Below are 20,354 nucleotides of genomic sequence, written 5' to 3'. Positions count from 1 at the left end.
AAAGAGGGAGATGAGTCACTGGTAGGGCTGGGATGGCACGGGGGTCTTGGCCAAGCTGTGCTCCTACACGGATCGGGCTGCCAAGGATGGCGAAGCTGCACGAAGGGGGAGAGCCCTGGAGCCCTGAACCCAGTACCCTGGGATCTTCAGTTTCCCAGAGGCCAGTGACAGTTCCAGGGCTGCGGCTCGCTAGTGGGCGTCCCACCGCCGCTTCCAAATAGCCCTTAGATTTCCCCCTCCATGGAGTTTACTGACGGCTACTCTAACCGTTTCCAGTCCCCCAGCTGGAGTTCTGACCTACTCGCTACACTGCTTCAGCCCCCCCGTGAGTTCTGACCTACTCCTACACACCCTCAGCACCCCCCGTGGAGTTACTGACCATATCCTACACCCGCTTCAGCCCCGATGGAGTTATGACTTATCCCACCACCTCCCAGACCACTCCATGGAGTTACTCGACCTATCCTACAACGCTCCAGCCGTGATTACCATCCCACCCGTAGCCGTGTAGTTACTGATCTTCGCTACACCTTCGCCCGTGTTCATCTACTACACGCTCCAGCTCCCCGTGGAGTTACTGATCTACCTACACCCGCTTCCAGTCCCGCCCACGGAGTTACTGACCTATCCCTACACCTGCTTGCCAGTCCCCCACATGAGTTATCTGACGCTATCCTACAAGCTACATCCCGATACTGGCCTTCCTACCCGCTCCGTCCCCACGGATACTGACCTATCCCCCTCTATCCCCAGATCGGCCCTCCTCGCTCCAGCCCCCCCCGCCCATGGATGTACGACTAATCCTGTCCGTAACCCTGCCTCGGCGGACCACCAGCAGCCCCGTTAATAGTTAACACAAGGAAGCACCTCGGAGGTGAAGCAAGAAGTAATCAGAGCGAGGAGTATTCTTCGTCAATCTTCCCAGGGTACGGGGGTGGGGCGCTACAAGCACAGAGGGGGTTCAGGAGCAGCACCTGATGGCCCTGAGGCATTCTGCCGCCCTATCCTTAGTAATGCTCATCCCCCAACAGGGTGTAGGGATAGGTCAGTAACTCCACGGGGGGGCTGGAAGCGGGTGTAGGGATAGGTCAGTAACTCCACGGGGGGGGCTGGAAGCAGGTGTAGGGATAGGTCAGTAACTCCAGTGGGGGGACTGGAAACGGGTGTAGGGATAGGTCAGTAACTCCATGGGGGGGGCTGGAATCTAAGGGCTATTTGGAAGCGGGTGGGGCCCACTGGGAGGCCGCAGCCCTGGAACTGTCACTGGCTCTGGGATAACTGAAGATCCCAGGGTCTGGGTTCAGGGCTCCAGGGCTCTCCCCCTTCGGTCTAGCTGTCGCCATCCTTGGGGCAGCCCCGGTCCGGTAGGAGCACAGCTTGTGGCCATAGCCCCCGTGCCCATTCCCAGCCCTACCAGTGACTCTGGCTGGATCAGTTCCCTGCTCAGTGCCTCAGTTTCCCTGTTGCACCATGGGGAGGGCATCTCTCTCCCCCCACCTTCCCAGAGGGGTGGGTAACTAAGGGGAGGGCAGAGCATGGGACTTGGGGTCAGGACTCCTACGTCCTGCTCCTGGCTCTGCCACTGACCACCTACACTGACAGTGAGTTGCCGGGTCCGTGCAGGCTCCCGCGCCATTGCCCCCACAGTGGGTCAGCCCTGCCCCTCCACTGAGTCTGGCAGGCCCCTGCCAGGCGTTTGCCTGCCCCACGCTCATTGCATGTGTCTCTCTGTCTCTCTCTCTCTCTCCCATCTTGTCTCGGCAGCATAAACCTGAGCTTCTGCCTCAACGCCTCAGGGAAGCACGTGCCTGACTCCATTGGTGAGTAGCGAGTTCGGGCTCTGGGCAGAGCAGCCAGGAGCCCGGTGCTGCTCCCGATCTTCCCAGAATCCCCTGGTCTGGGGAGTCTCACTGTCCCGGGGCACAGGGGAGCCAGTGGGGGCGTGTCCGTCCTACTGTGGGGTAGGTGAGCAGAGCAAGGTGAGGGCTTGGGTGGGAACCCAGGGGGCAGCGCATACTGCTGTAGGTGAGCCAGTAGGGGGCGCTTGTCCCCCTAAGGAAAGGTGGCTTCACGGTCGAGGCACTGATCCTACACTCAGCTGTTCTGCTCCCTTGGGACAAGTCATGTACCCACTTTACCTGGGGGGCTGGAGGTCAGTTTGTCGCTGTTCATGAAGTGCTGATAACTCACTGTCAGTCATTTATTACGTGATTGATTTCTGAACCAGTATCCCAGCATGGTGGTGGGGAGCTGTGCTGCAGGCAGTGGGGTTGGGGCACAATAGGGAAAGCCCTCCCTACACAGTTGATGCTGACCCCAGTACCCCAGTGTGGCACTTGAGGACACTGCTGTGTTTCAGATGATATGTAACCCTGAGGTCCTGGCTATTCGTGGGTATTAAAGATGCCCTGACCCATTTTCCCGTGGTCGGGGTGACCTGTTTGGTGACCTGTGTCCTTGTTCAGTTCAAACTTGGGTAATTTCTTTCTGCCTCTAAATTCCTCTTAATTCCAGTGGGACACAGGATTCATTTTTACTTCCTAACCTGCTTTGTAAATTTGCTGTGTGCTGTTAAACAGCTGCTGAGCCCCGCCCCAGAGCTGGCTGCATGTCGGTGGATGAAGAGCTCCCTTCTGAGGCCAGCTGTGGGGAGGGAAGTGGGGAGGGAGTTAGTGGGATGCTGCCGAGGCCTGGAGCTGTGACTGCAGCGCTGCCGTGGCCCCTGGGCTTTCCACTCATCTTGGCCTCTCCTCTTCCCGACAGGGTTCACTGTGGAGCTGCACCTGGACCACCTGAAGCAGAAGGGGGCCGTCAAGCGGGCGCTGTTCCTGCACTCCCGCCAGCCCCACCTGGTGCAGACCATCCAGGTGCACAACGGCGCCCTGGAGGAGTGCAGGGAGATGAAAATCTACCTCCGGGTAAGTGGGGCCAGCCCGGCCAAGAGCCACAGCCCTGCACTGGGGTGACCCACCTGATCCCCAGGGGGTGCAGAGCCAGCCCTCGCCCATGAGGAAGGTACAGGGGGCTCGTTGGGGAGGCTGGCGGATCTGTGGTTCTCTCTGGATCCCCAGCCCACCCTGCCCAGTGTCCCAAGCTCTCACGGCCATGGAAGGTCTGTGCTGGCCAGGCTGCCATGGCAGTGGGGTGCCCCGGGGATCCCGGCCAGCACCGGTCCTTGCTGCCCCTGAGCACTCTCTTCTCTCCCCAGAATGAGTCAGAGTTCCGCGACAAGCTGTCCTCCATCCACGTGGCGCTGAGCTTCGGCCTGGACCCGCAGGCCCCAGCAGACGCCCACGGGCTGCAGCCCATCCTCAACTACCTCACCAAGAGCTACATCGAGCGGAAGGTGCGGTGGGGCGGGGAGAGACTTGCTGCTGCCTCCCAGGAGGGCTGGCGCCGCAGTGCCCGGGCTCTTCTGTGGCGGGTGCTGTGGGCTCCTTGCGGGAGGCTGGCGTGGTGGCAGGGCCTGGCCAGGGGTAGGGGAGCCCCAGCTTGGATCTTAGAGCCGGATTGCCAGCCCGGCTTTGTCAGCAGGGCCAGGTCCTGGGAGGGAGGGATCAAATCGGGGGCCCCAGGGCCGTTTCCCTGGGGCTTTTCTGCCTGCTGTGCCCCTGGGAGGTTCCCTGGAGCCAGTCTCACCATGACAAGGTGACTCTCCCCAGGCCGCAGGCTCCTTAGCGCCCCCCTTTGGAGCCTGCAAACCGGCGCCCAAGTGCTTCCTGCCCTGTTCTGTCTCTGACTGGCCCTGGCATTGGGGGTAGGGCAGGCAGAAATGGACACCCCCCGCCCCACCACTCTGCTCCTAGCACTGCCATCCTCACCCTCTGATCAGGAGCCCGATGCACTAGTGGAAGTGATGGGGCCCAGGAGGTTTCCCATGTGTGTGCACCAAGGGCCTTGGCTTTGTGGTCCCCCAGCTCTCTGTGGGGCCTGGCTGGCTGTGCTGTCCCGTCTCCTTCCCCACCCCCCCAGGAGCTGAGGGGCAGAGCACTGGGGCAGGGCATGGAGTGCTAAGCTGAGCAGCTCCGTGGTCTGCACCATGCTCTGGGGTTCACCCTGTGCTGCCTCGGGGGGGCAGTCCTGGAGCATGGAGGCTGCTGTCACTATAAAGCCAGCAGGGGAGGGATAGCTCAGTGGTGTGAGCATTGGCCTGCTAAACCCAAGGTTGTGAGTTCAGCCCTTGAGGGGGCCACTTAGGGATCTGGGGCAAAATCAGTACTTGGCCCTGCTAGTAAAGGCAGGGGGCTGGACTCGCTGACCTTTTGGGGTCCCTTCCAGCTCTGTGAGATAGGTGTATATCTCCCCTGACCCAAGGGACACAGGTTGGAAGGCTGCTCACACAGACCCCCACCCCTTCTCTCTGACCCCCAGGCCCAGATCCAGCTGGACTGTGGTGAGGACAATATCTGCGTCCCTGACTTGCAGCTTGATGTCTTTGGGTAAGGCTGGCGGTAGGCGCCTTGGACAGGGGCAATGCCAAGGGGGCCTCTGCAGCGACCAGCTCAGAGCGTGGGGTGAGCTGTGAGCAGCAGTCTGCCCAGGGGGAGCAGCCCTGCACTGGGGGTCTAGTGGTGCTGGCTGGCAGAGACAACTGGTGCCTGCTGATGGCGGGGCACAAGTTAAAGGTTCCTCCCCCCAACCCAACAACTTGAGTCATGCCCCCTCCCCCAAAGCCTAGTGGCCCCTCCCACCTGTTTGCTGCTCCCTCTCCCCAGGGCCACAGCTACCAGCTCCAGAAGCTGCCTAACAGGGGAGTGGCCTGGCTGGCAAACCCTGGAAGAAATCAGGGGGGCACATGGGGCCCCCCATGCATCACTTCTACAGGCTGGGAGCTAGGGCTCCTGGGTTACATCCCTAGCCTCCAGCACCCTGCCCAAGGCTCAGTGAAGGGACCATGCTGGGACCGGCGCTGAGGATGCTCTGGGAAGCCTGGGCATAGGGCAGCCCCCAGCAACCCCCCTCAGGCCGAGGGTGTGGAGGGCTGGGAGCGAAGATCAAGGCCAGCAGCCGCCCAGGTGGATGAGAGCGGGGCACATGAGTTGCCAGTGTGGCAGGGCAGGGAGGGGGCACAGTTAGGGTAAGGGAGAGGCAGTTAGCGCTGGGGGCAGGGAGGGGGCCATGAGTGATGCTGCTCCCCCGAGCTGCATTTCTGAGCTGCAGCTCCATCTTTTCTGGGTGCTTGCATGTGGCAGAGGCCCTGAGGAGTCTCTTTTCCCCACCACAAGGTGGGACTGTTCCTCAGGGCACCTGCTCCCTTACAGCTTTGGGGCAGGCCTGCCCAGATCTGGCTGGGACAGCGCAGGAGCAGTGTCTGGGGGGCATGGCTCAGGTACCCTACAGCAGGGTGCCAGCCCCCCCATCAGCTTCCTTTCCTTCCACCTCCCTCCCTCTCCCTTCTCCTGCTGCCCAGGGCACCCAGCAGCCGATGGTGCCCTGCTCTCTGGATCATGGGGTGTGAGAGGAGAGCTTCCCCCTGGGGGTGGGGCTGGGCAGTCCCCAAAGGCCCCAGGTCAGTGGGGTGTGTTGGGGATCGCCTCTGTCTAGAGCGGGATGGGAACCCGGGGACGCAGCCTGGAGTGTCCTCCTCTGCCCTGGACCTGCTCCAGTTCTTCCCATCCCCATGGGCCTGAGGCGGCTGGGCCTGGTGTGGTGCTCACCCTCCTCCAGGCAAGGTGGTGAGAGGAGGGCAGGAGCTGATGCCAACCCCTCCGTTGCAGAGCTCTGAGCCCGGCCTGGAGGAGGCCTGTTGCAGTACCCCAGCTGCGTGGGCGACGTGACTCCCCCTCCCCCTCCACACACACATGGCCTAACGCAAAGCAGCTGCGCCCGCATGTGGAAGCCCTTAGCCTGGAGCTGTGTGTAAGCAGAGCTGGGCAGAGTTCAGGCAGCGCTGGCACAGCTGTGTGAACAGCAGGGCCACCCCCACTAGCTGGTGAATGGGGGCTCTGGCTGGCAGGCGCTGTGCAGGCGAGTCCTGGCCGTGCCGTGCCGGGGCGGGAGGGACCGTGTCTCCGGCTGTGGGCAGCGCCAAGGCCGGGATGTGCCCGCTGGCTCTCATGCCTGTTGTGCCCTGCAGGGAGCACAGTGTGGTGTACCTGGGGGACAAGAACGCCCTGAACCTGACCTTCAATGCCCGCAATCGCGGGGAGGGTGGCGCCTACGAAGCCGAGCTCTACGTCATCCTGCCCGCTGAGGCCGACTACTCTGGGGTGATCCGCAACCATGGGGTAGGTGGCAGAGATGCCTGGGTGTTGGAGCACCCCGTGAACAGGCCTTCTGCTCTGGGAGTGATGCAGGCTCCAAGGACGTTGCTCCTGGCTGCTCCCTCGCAGTGCCGTGGGGCCCAAGTACCTGGCTCCAGGCTGCAGCTCCTTGGCCTGGGCCCCTCAGTGCCAGTCTCAGCCCCTGGAACAGGGTGGCCAGGCGTGTGCTGCCTGCTGTAAGGGGACGTCTGGGGACAGGACTCCTGCAGGGGAGCTCAGGGGTGCCCCCACTCCCCACAGCAGGGTGGTACAGGCAGAGGGGCCTGGTATCTCCTCTCCCCTCCAGTCCGCCTCCTGTGCAGACCCCCTCCCCCTGCAGCCCTGCTCTGATCCCAACTTCCTTCCCCTCCCCTGCAGAACTTCACCAACCTGAGCTGCGCCTACAACTCGGTGAACCGGACCCGCATGGTGATCTGTGACCTCGGCAACCCCATGAAGTCGGGCACCAGTGTGAGTAGCTGTCGCACACCTGGAGCACCAGCCACTGCGGCCCTCACTGGGCAGTGCCCTCTGCCCCCGGCAGTGGCCACCTATCCGAGACCTGCTCCGCTGAGAGGCCAGGCAGGACTGCTGGGTGCCAGGGCACTGAGGCATCTGGCCATTTCCAGTGGGCATTGGGCAGGGTGGGGTGTTGGGGTGCCAGGCCTGGGGAGGCCCCTGGGTGTGGATGTGGTTGGGTGCTAGGGCAGGTGGGCATTGGAGTAGGTGACTGAGGCAGCTGGGAAATGGGGGTGCGGTGCCAGGGCAACGGGGCTGGGGCAGGCAGGGAATGGCCATGGGATTTCCCTTTGTCCCCAGTAAATCTGCTGCTGGGAAATGCCAGTTGACCCAGCGGGGCGACTCATCACAGTCGTCCTAGCCAAGGCCAGCAGGGGTGTCATTTCCCCCGGGTTTTGTGGTAGCTGCCTGCGTGTGTTGGAGTTGCTGAGGGCCCAGCACCCCCATATGATGTGCCCAGGGGCCGGGGGCATGTCAGAGGTGGGCAGAGAGCTGAGCTGTCATGGGGCAGGGGGCATATTGGGGCAGATGGGAGGGCAGGGAGCTGGGCTGTCATGGGGCACATTGGGGCAGAGGGGCGGGCAGGCAGCTGGGCTGTTACAGGGCACAGGGCACATTGCGGCAGAGGGGAGGGCAGACAGCTGGGCTGTCATGGGGCAGGGGGCACATTGCGGCAGAGGGGAGGGCAGACAGCTGGACTGTTACAGGGCACGGGGCACATTGGGGCAGAGGGGAGAGCAGGCAGCTGGGCTGTCATGGGGCAGGGGGCACATTGGGGCAGATGGGGCAGGGGGCACATTGGGCAGAGGGGAGGGCAGGAAGCTGGGCTGTCATGGGCTGATGGGCACATTGGGGGTGGGTGGGCAGCTAGGTCCTTCCAGAGAGCTGGGAGAATGGAGCCATTAACCCTCCTCTGTCCTCCAGCTCTGGGGGGGCCTGCGCTTCACCGTCCCCCATCTTCGTGACAAGAAGAACATCCAGTTTGAGTTCCAGATCCGGAGGTAATGCCAGGAATCCTCATCCCCTCCGTCCCCCACACACACACTCTGGGACCCGCCCTCCCCAGCTATGGGGTGGGGTCAGCGCTCCCCACTCCCATAGCCTCATTGCTCCCTCAGGGAGGATCCCAGGCTGGGCCACCCCCACGCAGGAGCCCAGATGCACCCAATTCTTAATTTTTTTACATTCTTAACTGATGTGGCAAGTCCAGAGGTGGCGGGGCTCTGACCGGCCGGGCCTGGAGGTGCCGGGACTCTGACCAGCTGGGCCCGGAGGTGCTGGGGCTCTGACTGGTGCCAGGGCTCTCCCCACAGAGTGGAGCAGGGAGCCGGGCAGGGGAGCAGGCTGCTCCATGACGCGCTCTGCTCTCTCCACAGCAAGAACGAGAACAACTCCCACAGTGAGGTGGTGGCGTTCCCGCTCCGCGTCGAGGCCTCCGCCAGGGTCTCCTCCCACGGGTGAGTGTGCCGAGCCCCAGCCTCCCTGCCCGGAGCCAATGGGGCCTGGCCTTGGGCGGGGGGGCCCAGCACTCAGTCCAGGTCCTACTAGCTGCTCCTCTGTAGCCCCTCCAGCGCCCCTGCAGCAAACACCCCCCTCCCCCAGTCACTAATTCACATCCTGCCCAGGCCAGCAGGGAAGCCATGGCCGAGCTGTGGCTATTCTGTGACCCCTGCATGAGGTAAGCTCAGCAGCTCTCAGCGCAGCTTGCGAGTGGCCCCTCGCTGCAGAGGCTGTCTGAGCTGCGGGGACTGATCCCCAGGGCCAGCAGCCAGTGACCGTCTGCACCTGCCCTGCAGGGTCTCCAAGCCTGAGGTCGTGTTCTTCCCCGTCTCGGGCTGGAAGCCTGCCAGGAGTCCGGAGAAGGAGCAGGATGTGGGCCCCGAGGTGCAGCATGTGTATGAGGTGGGTGTCATACGCAGCGCAGCTCCCCTGGCTGGCAGCATCGGGGCAGGGAGCAGTGCCGTCCCTCCTGCAGGCTGGGTAGGAGCAGTCCAATCTTCCAGCCCCTCTGCTGGGGTATATCGGGGGGTCATGGGGCCAGGACAGGTTGGGGAGGGGGGTTCTTTGGGACCAGTATGGGAGCAGAGGGGCTGCCTGTGGGGCTCGCCCTGGGGGCCCATACTGAGGGGATGTTTCAGGGGCGGGGGGTGCGCACTCCACCGGGGCACTCCGTCCAGGCCAGCTGGAATACCCCACTCCCTGCTTTCTCCTCTCCTCTCGCCTGGGGGTCACGGGCACCGAGGCCACTGCATAGCCAGATGGGCTGCCCCATTCCTGGTGAGCCCGTCACCCCATAGGACACTGCAGACTGGCACAGATTCTCCCTCTCCCTCCTCCCCTGCAGCTGGTGAATGAGGGTCCCAGCACCATCAGCCACGGGGTCCTGGAGCTGAGCTGCCCTATGAGCTTCCAAGGGAAACCGGTGATGTACGTGACTCGCTACTCGGTGCCGGCCAACTGCACCTCCGGCCAGCCTGTCAACCCACTGAAGCTGCAGGTGACTGGGACACAGGGTTGGCCCCGGCCAGGGCGAGCCTCTGGGTGCTGCGATGGGCTGGGGCTCTCTACTATGGGGTGGTCCCCTAACCACCCTGTCTGCACAGGGTCCCGTGGCCATGGGCTGAGGCCGGGCATCCAGGGGCTAGTGGTTGGGAGGGGGTGGAGTTTGTGTCGGGAATCACAAAAATTAGTGAGTTGGGAGGGGCAAGCACAGAGGAGGTGAGAACTGCTGGGAAACCTGCTAATGCCCCAGTCCGGCCCCACAGCCCCTGCTCTAGCAATGACTGATGGAGCTGAATTGTGTTGCGTGTTTCTGTGAGGGGGATGCCACCCCATGCCCCTTCCTGGCTCCTGTTGCCGTTGTCTCGTTGCCTGGAGCGGCTCATGAGCGTGAGTGTCGAGTCAGGGCAGACGCCCCAAGCGGGTGATATGGTCTGTAATTCAATTTCACCAAGCCAGTAACAACTGTGAACTCCTGGATCGCTGTACCATGGAGTCACAAACGGTCCCCTGAGACCCTCCAGTCTGTCTTGCCACTGGACTTAATGATCACCCCCCCCCAAAATCACACCACATTCAGGTTGGGTCCAGCCCCAAGAGACCAGTCACTTACCCCAGATCAACTGGTGCTCTGGCTCCTACTCCAAAGACAACAGCTGTAGCCAATTCTTTACATAACTGTCTAAAGGTTAATTAACTAGGAAAAAGCAATAAGAGATATTTACAGGTTAAAGCAAGCAAACGTACACACCCCACGAGTTACCATCTCAGTCCTAAGAGTGATAGAATTGTAGTGTCTTTGAATCCCCTCGGGATCTCTGGCCTCAGTTTAGAGTCTCTGGCTCTTCAGAGTTCAAACGGCCAAAAAGATGCCTTTTCTTCTTGTCAGGAATGTCGATTCCCTTCCTCCAGAGTTCAAGAGGATGGGATGAGTCCATGTGCATGTCTCCTCTTCCTGGGTGGAGGGGAGCGATCAGCAAAGTCTTTTGTCCTCTGACGTACTGCAGTGGTTTGTCTGGTGTCTGTTGGCAGTTTCAAAGCAAACACTTTTACATTACAGAGCAGCCACTGAAATCTTACCTTATACCGTGGGACCCAGACATTATAAGTGAGATGAATACGTGACTTCTGGGGGAATTCGGTGCCAAAAAAATTAAAATTCTGCGCAGAATATTTTAAAATTTCTGCAAATTTTATTTGTCAAAATAACACAGTATAATCAGATTTGTTTCACTTTCTTGGTAATTTTATTCCAAAACACGTGTCAGCAAGTCTGTCTAACAATACAGACAACAACAAAACATTTCCTGAATGTTTTTTGACAAATAGATGCCTTACTAGGCATGTTAATCCAGAACTCTGACTTATAATTCATTTCAGCTACAATACAGAACTGTATTTCCTGCCCTCCTGAGAAGCAGTGCAAAGGCTTGGGGGAGTCAAAGAGGAGCTGAGGGAGAGGGAATTGCTGCGAAGGAGCCTGGGTGTGAACTTGGAGGGTTGTTAGGTGTGGGTAGGAAAATTATGGGATAGGGGTTTTTTCTGGGGGGAAGGGGGATTGTTAGGGAGCCTTCCCCATGCAGACACTGGCTGACCCCTTCCCCCCATGTGTCCTTGCACCCTTTGTCCACGCATGTCCCTGCGCCCTCACTCAGCCACCCCTACTCCCATTCAGCCCCTGCTCCAGTCTTCCCCTCCACTAGCCCGTCTGAATCTCAGTCCGTGGGCCCTACCCAGCAGCCCCATGTGCCACACACTGGCCATCCCCCCATAGCCCATGCCTCCTGGCCTGGCCCCACAGGCAGGGCGCTAGAGGAATGCAGCCTCTTCTCTTCCCTATCTGTAGCTGGGCGGCCCCAGGGCGGCTGATCTGTTCTGGTGCCACAGCGGCCCCTGGTGGGCAAAAGGTGTAACTGCAGCACTTCTCAGCAGAATGTATTTTCAGCTGAGACAAAAAATCTGCATGGCACATGAATTCTGCGCATGTGCAGTGGCGCAGAATTCCCCCAGAAGTAATACATGAGCCACATAAAAGCATTTCATAGAGTCTAGACACTAAAAACATTCTTATAAGACTAATAACTATTTTCAGCAAAACTAATGTACAGGTGACTTGGTCTGGTCTCCAGCTACAAGGCTGTCAGTCAGTGCGTGCAGCCTGGGCAAGGGCTGGCATCTGTCTTGCAAGGGTCAAAGCTGGAGTGCAGTCAGAGGGGTTGGCAGCTGTGGGGCAGGTTAGAAGTGCTTGCCTTTACCAGGGGGGGTGGGATCTAGTGCAGGCCCTGCAGGCCGGGCATCCCCCCCCGCCCCTCCCTTGCACAGGGCATGTGGGGGGCCACGCGAAGGTGACTCTCTCTCCTTGGAATGTGTTTGCAGCTGGAGAAGAGTCCCACCACCTCTCCCAGCCTGGAGCAGCATTACCTGCAGAGACGAGACGCGGTGCGGAGCAGTGGGGCCTCCGGGAGCCCCCACACCCTGGTCAGTGCTTCTCTGACCCCAGGTCAGGGGTTGCTGATCTCCACGTGCAACTGTGCCTAGGTTGTCCTGTGACTGCTGGGGCCACAGTGCACAAGAGTCAGTCTCTGCCCGTCCCTGGGAGTGGAGAGTCATCAATAAACACCCACTCTCCAGGGCCTACAGGCCTGGCATGCATGGGCAGAGTGTTACCCGTGTCCTTGCCCTGTTCTAATTGAGGAGTGTTTGGTGCACCTAGTTCCCTGCTATTGCACCTGGATTCAGATACTCCTCCCATTCCCACGCAGCACTGCTGTGTGCTGTCCTGCCCCAGAGGTAGCTGCATTCTGGTTCTGCCACTGCTACCAGCCTCCTTTTCCATGCAGAGCCTGGTGCCAGCGATGGTCGCTCTGCCTTTCAGAATGCCGAGGCTAACCCCGGTCATTGGGCTCTCGGCCTGGGCTGTCTCTGCCGAGCCCCCATTCCTGGGGCTGCTTGCCAGTGGCCCAAAATCTAATGTTAGAGATGGTCACTTCTATTCCGCTGGGCCCCAACCCCTGCTGTGTCACTGACCCTCTGTCCAATGGCCTCTCCCCACAGAAGTGCCCCGAGGCCGAGTGCTTCCAGCTGACCTGTCAGGTGGGGACGCTGCAGAGGCAGCAGCGGATCAGCCTTTGGCTTTACTTCCGGATATGGGCCAAAACTTTCCAGCAGGTGAGTGCTGCTCTGCCCCCTCCCACCTCCGTCCCCCAGTTCCCTGCCCCTAGGGCAGCCGTGTCTGGGAGGCCCCACACGTGCTCCCTATGCAGGCCTGGCCTGGGGTCTCAGCTTTCCTGTCAGCAGGGGTCTCCTGCATCGCTGCCGCCAGCCCTTCTTCAGCCCGTCAGTCCCCTCCGGCCCTGGGTGTCGGCGTGGCTCCCCCATTCGCCAGTGTTTGGCAGGCTGGGGTGGGGGTCCCTTTCCCTGCTCTGGGCAGGTGGGCTCCACCATCTGTCTGTGCGGAGGCCCCACATTGCAGCTCCCACTGGCTCGGCCCGGCCCTGCCCTGCCCTGGGGTCTCTCTAGGATTCTCCCCAACCTCCCAGGGGAGCCGTGACCCGGATGAGCTCCCCGAGTCTCCGCAGCATCCCAGGGCACCTGTTGCTCCCTCCCCACTAGGCTCTTTGCTCAGACCCTGCTACCTGGGCAGGGTAAATGGGGTCTCGCCCCCTCCATTCTTCCAGACCAACTCGTGAGAATCACCCTGGGTGGCGTCAGCTGCTTCCAAGGATTGCAACAATGTGCAGGTGGCACGTGGCACCAGCCTGCCCAGCCCCCGCCCAGCCCCCCGCAATACACCTGCCTGCCCAGCCCCCCAGCAATGCACCTGCCTGCCGAGCCCTCTCCCAGGGCCCCCAGCAATGCACCTGCCTGCCCAGCCCAGCAAGGCACTGGCCTGCCCAGCCCCCAAGAAGCGCCAGCTGGGCTCCTTTCTGCCAGCCTGTGTCCAGATGTGAGGCTATATCACCACCTGGTGGCCATCCCAACCCCTTTGCTCTCCCAGCTTCACTGCCTGTTGTAGCCACAAATTCAGGTCTGTTTGCCTGGACCAGAACCCAGAGGCCCCTGACTGCAGCCTGGCCAGCTCGTCCTTTCCCTTCTCTTAACCGGAGCTGGGATCCCTTGGCTGTGCCTGCATCTGGAGTCACTCGTCACAGCTCTTTCCAGTGCGGCCCCAGCCCTGCCGTTGTGGCAGCCCCGCGGCTGGGGGCTTAGAGCTGAGCTGGAGCTGTTGCGTGCTGCCCTTGGTGCCCGTCGGGCCTTTCCAGCCAAGCAGGGTCAGTCCTGGTCAGTGCTGAGATGGGAGCCCAGCAGAGAGCACCCAGGATGTGCTGGAAGCACTGGGGGCCTCTCTCCCCTTACTCAGTGCTGACCCCAATGCAGCAGCGGGGGCTAGGCTGCAGTGTGCGTGCCCCCAGGGTGGGCATGGCTGTGCTGCGGAGGCAGGCTGGGTGCCAGGCGGTGTGGGGCTGATGGTAGTGGGGTAATGGGGGGAAGGTGTGAAACCGGGGGCCTGGCCATTCTGGTGGGGCCCCTGCTGGTCTGGCCACTGGGGCTGCTCCAAATGCCCTGTGGTATCAGCTAAATGCAGGATTCTTCTCCATGCCATGCGCTGCCCTGTGGGGTGGGTCATCTCCCCACCCCAGAGGTAGCTGCATCTCACAAATGCAGCTGTTACCAGCTCCCACAGGGCTTACTGGACCTGAGGCCGACAGAAGCAAATTGCCCCAACATCTGGGCCATGCGTGAGCTCCAGGGGCTGATTGCTGGCAGTGCCCAGCGCTGTCCTGAGCCAGCCCTCGCCCAGCTGCGCCGAAACGTCCGACCTCTGCCCGTGGCCCTTTCCCAACCACACCAGGGCACCCGCCCTCGGCCCTCACCCAGCTGCACCGGGGCGCCCACTACTCTCCCTGCGGCCCTCGCCCAGCCACACCATGGCGCCCGCCCTCTGCCTGTGGCCCTCACTTATCCTCGCCGGGGCGCCCGTCCTCTGCCCACGGCCCTTGCCCAGCCACGCCGGGGCGCCTGCCCTCTCCCCGTGGCCCTCAACCGGCTCGCCAGGGTGCCTGCTATTCTCCCCATGGCCCTTGCCCAGCCGTGCCGGGGCGCCCGCCCTCTGCCCGTAGCCCTCGCCCAGCCACGCCGAAACGTCCGCCCTCTTCCCTCAGCCCTCGCCCAACCGCACCAGGGCACCCGCCCTCTGCCCTCGGCCCTTGCCCAGCCATGCCGAGGCACCTGCTACTCTCCCCGCAGCCCTCGCCCAGCCGCGCCAAGGTCCCTGCCCTCTGCCCGCGGCCCTCACCCACCTGCACCGTGGCGCCCCCCTCTGCCCGCAGCCCTCAGCCGCGCCGGGGCACCTGCCCTCTCCCTGTGGCCCTCACCCAGCTCGCCAGGGTGCCCGCTACTCTCCCCGTGGCCCTCACCCAGCTGCGCCGGGTCACCTGCCCTCTCCCCATGGCCCTCACCCAGCTCGCCAGGGTGCCCGCTATTCTCCCCGCGGCCCTTGCCCAGCCACGCCGGGGCACCTGCCCTCTGCCCGTGGCCCTCGCCCGCCTCACCGGGGCACCCGCCCTCTCCCCACGGCCCTCGCCCAGCCACACCAGGGCGCTCACTACTCTCTCAGTGGCCCTCGCCTGGCTGGTCCCTGCTACTCTCCCCGTGGCCCTCACCCGGCTGCGCCAGGGCCCCTGCTACTCTCCCCGTGGCCCTCGCCCGGCTGCGCCAGGGCGCCTGCTACTCTCCCCGTGGCCCTCGCCCGGCTGCGCCGGGATGCCTGCTACTCTCCAGATTCTGTTGCTGTATGTTGCCAGCCTGACCTTCTGGGTTTTCCTGCAGAAAGAGAACCAGCCCCAGGCCCTGCAATGCGAGGCCGTGTACCAGGCCCACAGGATGCCCTACAAGATCCAGCCCCAGGATTACCCCAGAGAGGCCTTAAAGGTCAGTGGCTGCCCGTGGGCCATGCAGAGCAGGTGGGGCTGAGGGGGGCACACAGGGGGCGCCTGGGCCAGAGTCAAAGCTCAGCCCAGTCCCAGGTGAGAGGAGCCTGCAGCAGGACCCCCCGAAGGTCCAGTGACCAGCGTGGGGGCATGGGAACAAACTCTGGGCCCGCATGGGGGTCAGGAGAGCAAGCTGCTGCAGGCAGGGGGAAGCAGGAGGGTGTGGGGGGGAGCACAGCCCCCGGCTTCTGTCTCACCCTCCCCATCTCACGGCGTTGGCAGGTGTCCACAGCGATTCAGTGGGTGAAACCGGAGAGCAGCCACGGGGTCCCGCTGTGGATCATCATCCTGGCCATCCTGCTGGGGCTGCTGCTGCTGGCACTGCTCATCTACGTGCTGTACAAGGTGAGTGCACGGGGCCGGGAGCGGCGGGGCTGGGGCTGAAGAGCGCCTGGGCTGGGGTCGGAGCAAAGGCCTGGCTGTCCCCCGCGGGCATGCCGCACCGGGCCAGCAGGCGACCTTCAGCTCATCAATCTCACTGCAACATGGGCCATCAGTGCCAGCGTCCCCAGGCATGCAGCTGGGGAGCAGGCACCTCTCATTGCCCATGGGCATCTGTCCCTCCCCAGGCAGGGAGCAGGCAATAGCACCATGCAGGTCCTGAGCCAGTGGGCTGGGGTCTCAGCACCTGTGAACATCCACCAGCCTCCGGTGTGGGGCCTGCCCTCTGCGAGGAGGGAGCTCTCCACAGGCTGGGATAGAGGGGCAGTGCCAGCAGGGACAGGGCAAGTGAGGGTCTCCCAGAAATAACCCCACCCAGGACTGGAGTTACAGCTTCCTACTCAGATTTGAACCTTGGCGTTCATAAACTGAGAAGCTAGCATGAACCCTCTAAGCTTAATTACCAGCTTAGATCTGATATCGCTGCCACCAGCCAGGAATTTCGAGGGCCTGACTCCCTCTCTGGTCTCCCAAAACCTTCTCTGGGGGACCCCAAGACTCAGAGGCCCTGAGTCTCACACCAAAGGGAAAACAAGCTCCTCCCCTTGTCTCCTCTTTATCTCATCCCCAGCTCCCCCTCCCTGGGTTATCCTGGGCGATACTGTACTTAAACTCCTTGAATGCAAAACAGAGAGGGCAATTTACCTTCCCCCCTCCTTCTTCCCCTGAGGCTATGCATTCAAACCTAGTCAAGCTAACACAAAAAGATTTCCCCCTCCCTTCGTTCCTTAGCCTTAACCAGAGAAAAACTCAAACAGGTTTTAAAAAGAAAGCTTTATATAAAAAAGAAAGAAAAAAGACATAAAAATATTCTCTGTATCAGGTTGGCAATACAGGGTCAATTACTTAAAAGAAAAATATGAATAAACAGCCTTATTCAAAAAGATCCAATTTAAAACATTCCAGCAAACTACACACATGTAAAAACAAAAAAAAAAAACAATAACAGCCTATTGTTTTTCTACCTTTGTACTCACAACTTTGAAACTGAAGATTAGAAGCTTGACGATAGAAAGATCCCTCTCATAGCTGAGAGCCAGACAAAGACACAGACCCAAACATTCCCTCCCTAAGCTTTGAAAAATCCGGTTTCCTGATTGGTCCTCTGGTCAGGTGTTTGGTTCCCTTTGTTAACCCTTTACAGGTGAAAGAAACATTAACCCTTAGCTATCTGTTTATGACACGAGGGTTTCCCAGAAATAACCCCACCCAGGACTGGAGTTACAGCTCTGTAGCTTGGGGATCAGTGGTTAGAGTCAGGGCCGCTGGGCGTCAGGACTCCTGGGTTCTATGCCCAGCTCTGTGGGGGAAGTGGGGTGGAGTGGCTGGAGCAGGGGGCCTGGGAGAGGGGGCAGGGGCTCTCAGGGCCGTTGGGGAGCGTGGCTGGTGCCAGTGCTGCCTTGTGCGCTCACTGCCCTGCATCTCTGCCTCTTGTCTCTGCAGCTGGGGTTCTTCAAACGCTCCCTGCCCTACGGCACGGCCATGGAGAAGGCTCAGCTCAAGCCACAGGCGGCCTCAGAGGCATAGTGGGGCCAGGGCCGCCCAGCTGCTCTGCGCGTCTGGGCTCTGTCTGTCTGTCTGTCTTGTTTGCTTTTGCCGGCGTGGCCGCCTCGGAGCGGCATCGGGGAGGGGCGGCGCGGCCTGGCACAGCAAGGACGGGCCGCTCCCAGCAAGCTCGCCAGTGGGGCAGAGACGGACCCAAGGAAGCCCCCACCGTGGGGGGCCATGAGCTGAGCCCCCAGGACTTCAGCAGCAACTGGAGAACGCCCTGCCTGCTCTGTGCCCACAGGGGTGGCATCTCTGCCTCCCCTCGGCACCAGACCCCGGCAGCCGCCCACTGCCCTCGGCGGGCGCCCTAGCAGGTGAGATGCTGAGGGCTGTGCTCTCCAGCCACGGGCAATACTTGAAGGCTGCTGGGAGGCCCTGCTGGGCTCTGCGGAGCCGTGGACTCCTCCCGCGGCACAGCGTGACGTGCCGTCCCTCTGTCCGGCCGGCCGGGGTTGGCACAGGGTCGTGGAGTCTGAACTGGACAGTTTACAAGCTGCCCGTCCACTCAGACATGCCGGAGCTAGGCCGGATAAGCACAATCGCCCCATGCAGCCACCGCCATGGAGCTGGGTGGGACTTCCTGCCTTCCCCAGCCCACTTCCTGTCTGAGGCAGCTCCCCCGAGGACATGATGGACACTTCCAGCCAGGGGTTCTCGGGGCCACACTCAGCGATGCCAAAGATTGCAGCATAGGAAGCTGAAGCCATGGCCCACCAGCTGCGCCTGCACCAGCCCTGAGCTCGCAGCCCAGCAGTGGGGCAGGGCAGCCCCGGGGCTGCGGCCAGGATTCTGGGCTCTAATTTAAAGTCTCTCCAAGTGCAATAAACCCTTCGACGTCAGTATTAATCTTCTTAATTATGATCAGGAATTTTCTCGTGTGGTTGGAGGTCTGGCCCAGGTGCTCTCCGCTTTGCACTGACCCCACGCTGTAGGGCCAGCCCCCTCCCCTGTCCCATCCCTCCTCCCCTCCAGCCCTGCTCGCAGCGTCTCTAAGTTATTATGCTATGTCTCCTGTCTGAAATCCGGGGGTAGCCCCAAGCTGACCCTGCGCTGCCCTCTGATGCTGGCCCTCAGGGATGGCCAGGCTGCATTGGGCGCAGCCTGGCAGGACCCCCACGGAGAACGCTGGGTTTTGCCTGGCGTTCCTGTGCAGCTGTCTGCAGGCTGGGCAGACTCCATCATGGAGAGGGGGTGCCAGAGCAGACTACTCCATGGGCTCTGTCCCATTGCCCCCTGGGCCGGCTGCCCCATGCGCTGGTGCCTAGCTGGGAACCTGGTCTCGTTCCTAGACGGCTCTAGCTGTTCTCGGGGGAGGAGGCACTGTGGGGAGGGCAGCTGTTGCCCTGGCAGACCAGCCCAGATGCCAGGTGCCAGCAAACAGGACAGCCAGGCTGCTGGAAGGGCCAGGACGTGAGCTACCATGCAGCCAAACCCTCGCCCGGAGCCCCCATCTTGTCACTGGGATCCCAGACAGTGCACCCTTCTCAGGGCTGGGAATCCCTCGCTCTGCCGGGCTGAGCCGGAGCCCTGGGTCCTGACCCTACCTCTCCCGGGGCTGGGGGAGCTCAGGTGAGACTGAAGCTTGAGCTGTGACTCGTGCTCCCACGGCCGGTCTGGGGTCCAGGCCTGGCCGTTGGTGCCCCAGGGCCCGAGAACTGGCAAAGTGGGGACAGAGTCTTCATTCTTCTCTCGCACAGACCATGGGCAGGGGATCGAGGGCGGGGTCCCGGTGCTGCGGGTGGGGCTCTGGCAGCTGCTGGATTCTCACTGGAGCATGGCCCATTGGGATCAGGGCTCCGTGGCCACTCCCAGGGCAGGTGCAGCAGCCGAGAGTCGAAATTGCACTACAGCCAGCAGCCCCTGCCCAGCTGGGTGTGTGTGTGTCCCCTCTTCTTGGTATTTATCCTTCCACTTTATATTGGCTGTTCCAAACAGCCCCCCATCTGACACACACACACACACCCCATGGAGGCAGATCCCAGCCCAGGAGGCCGGAGCCCTGGTGCCCCTTGGTGCTGTGTACTAGGGGGATGGTCCTTGGGACTGGGGCCCTCCCTATGGCAGACACTTTCCCTTCTTTGTTCTGTGTTGATTTGCTGTTGGTTTGAGAGAAGTGGAGGGGGAGGGGGGGAAATTTTTGGTGAATGGGGGAAAAAAAACAGGTCGTTCCCCCCTGCTCGAGGGAAAGTGAGCAGGGGGTGGGGGAACTGTTGTCACTAATTGGTTGGGGGGGGATCCAGCTTCCTACCTCTGGGAGGCGCTCACTCTCTATTGTTATTTTATTATTAAATGTGTTCTAAAGACCCGTCCTCGCCTGGTCATTGATGGCTGCGCCTTGGTCACTGGGTGCAAGTGGAGAGAGGGAGAAAGGATGGGACACGTGTGTGAGTGCGCTACCGCCCCCTGCTGGTCAGGATGGGGACCTGTGTGTGCATATGCACCAGTGCCCCCTGCTGGAGCACATGAGACTGGTGTGTGTCACTGCACCCTGCTGAACAGGATGCGACTTATGTGTGTGGCTACATGTGCTACTCCCCCTGTTGGAGAGTGTGGGACTTGTGACACCATGTGCACCAGGCACTCAGCAGCCCTGGCTCCCTGTACAATCCAAGTGGGGAGAGAGGAGCCTAAGAACGAGCTCTCCAAATGCCAGTCTGCTAGTCAGCTAAGCCAGCCAATAGCAGAGACCAGTGAGGGCAGGGGGTCCTCTCAGGTGCCCAGATCCAGGCGGCAGGGGGTGCCTGTCTGCTGGCCACTGCCCAGCGCCCCTCTCCTGGAGTCCAGCCCCAAGCTGGGTCTTGCATGAACAGCAGCAGCACCTGCATAACTCCAGCTTTAAACCCTCAGCCCCAGAACTTTGCACATTCACCCTGGGTGTGGGAGACCCTGGTTCAATTCCCTGCTCTGACAGGGACCCCAATCCCATTCCTTCTCCCCATCACCCAGGTGAGGGTCCTAGCCCCTAGGCTATGGGGTGTTCAGGGTGCTCTCATCTCCTCCCCACTCTACAACCCGGGCACTCAGGGCACTCACTTGGGCAGTGGGACATCCCTGTTCAAATCCCATCTCATCAGGCTGAGGGGGTCTCCTATAGCACTGGGCTAAAGCTTAGATC

The 20,354-nt window shown here is 61.4% G+C and overlaps 1 protein-coding gene across 1 annotated transcript in view; it reads left to right on the top strand.

Moving 5' to 3' along the window:
* Nucleotides 1-19,543, top strand: part of ITGA5 (integrin subunit alpha 5) — a 66,879-nt gene extending 47,336 nt beyond the window's left edge. The window contains exons 16-30 of the mRNA XM_032786685.2: nucleotides 1,765-1,820; nucleotides 2,764-2,918; nucleotides 3,209-3,346; nucleotides 4,372-4,439; nucleotides 6,077-6,227; nucleotides 6,621-6,713; nucleotides 7,686-7,762; nucleotides 8,138-8,218; nucleotides 8,558-8,663; nucleotides 9,106-9,258; nucleotides 11,637-11,738; nucleotides 12,315-12,428; nucleotides 15,090-15,191; nucleotides 15,473-15,595; nucleotides 17,135-19,543. Of these exons, the coding sequence (XP_032642576.1) occupies nucleotides 1,765-1,820; nucleotides 2,764-2,918; nucleotides 3,209-3,346; nucleotides 4,372-4,439; nucleotides 6,077-6,227; nucleotides 6,621-6,713; nucleotides 7,686-7,762; nucleotides 8,138-8,218; nucleotides 8,558-8,663; nucleotides 9,106-9,258; nucleotides 11,637-11,738; nucleotides 12,315-12,428; nucleotides 15,090-15,191; nucleotides 15,473-15,595; nucleotides 17,135-17,218 (1,603 nt within the window). The 3' untranslated portion in view covers nucleotides 17,219-19,543. The remainder of the gene's footprint in view (nucleotides 1-1,764; nucleotides 1,821-2,763; nucleotides 2,919-3,208; nucleotides 3,347-4,371; nucleotides 4,440-6,076; nucleotides 6,228-6,620; nucleotides 6,714-7,685; nucleotides 7,763-8,137; nucleotides 8,219-8,557; nucleotides 8,664-9,105; nucleotides 9,259-11,636; nucleotides 11,739-12,314; nucleotides 12,429-15,089; nucleotides 15,192-15,472; nucleotides 15,596-17,134) is intronic.
* The last annotated feature ends 811 nt before the right edge of the window (nucleotides 19,544-20,354 follow it).

This window comes from Chelonoidis abingdonii, chromosome 26 (assembly GCF_003597395.2).
Source record: "Chelonoidis abingdonii isolate Lonesome George chromosome 26, CheloAbing_2.0, whole genome shotgun sequence".
Taxonomy (NCBI): Eukaryota; Metazoa; Chordata; order Testudines; family Testudinidae; genus Chelonoidis; species Chelonoidis abingdonii.
This window is presented reverse-complemented; position numbering and strand designations above follow the sequence as displayed.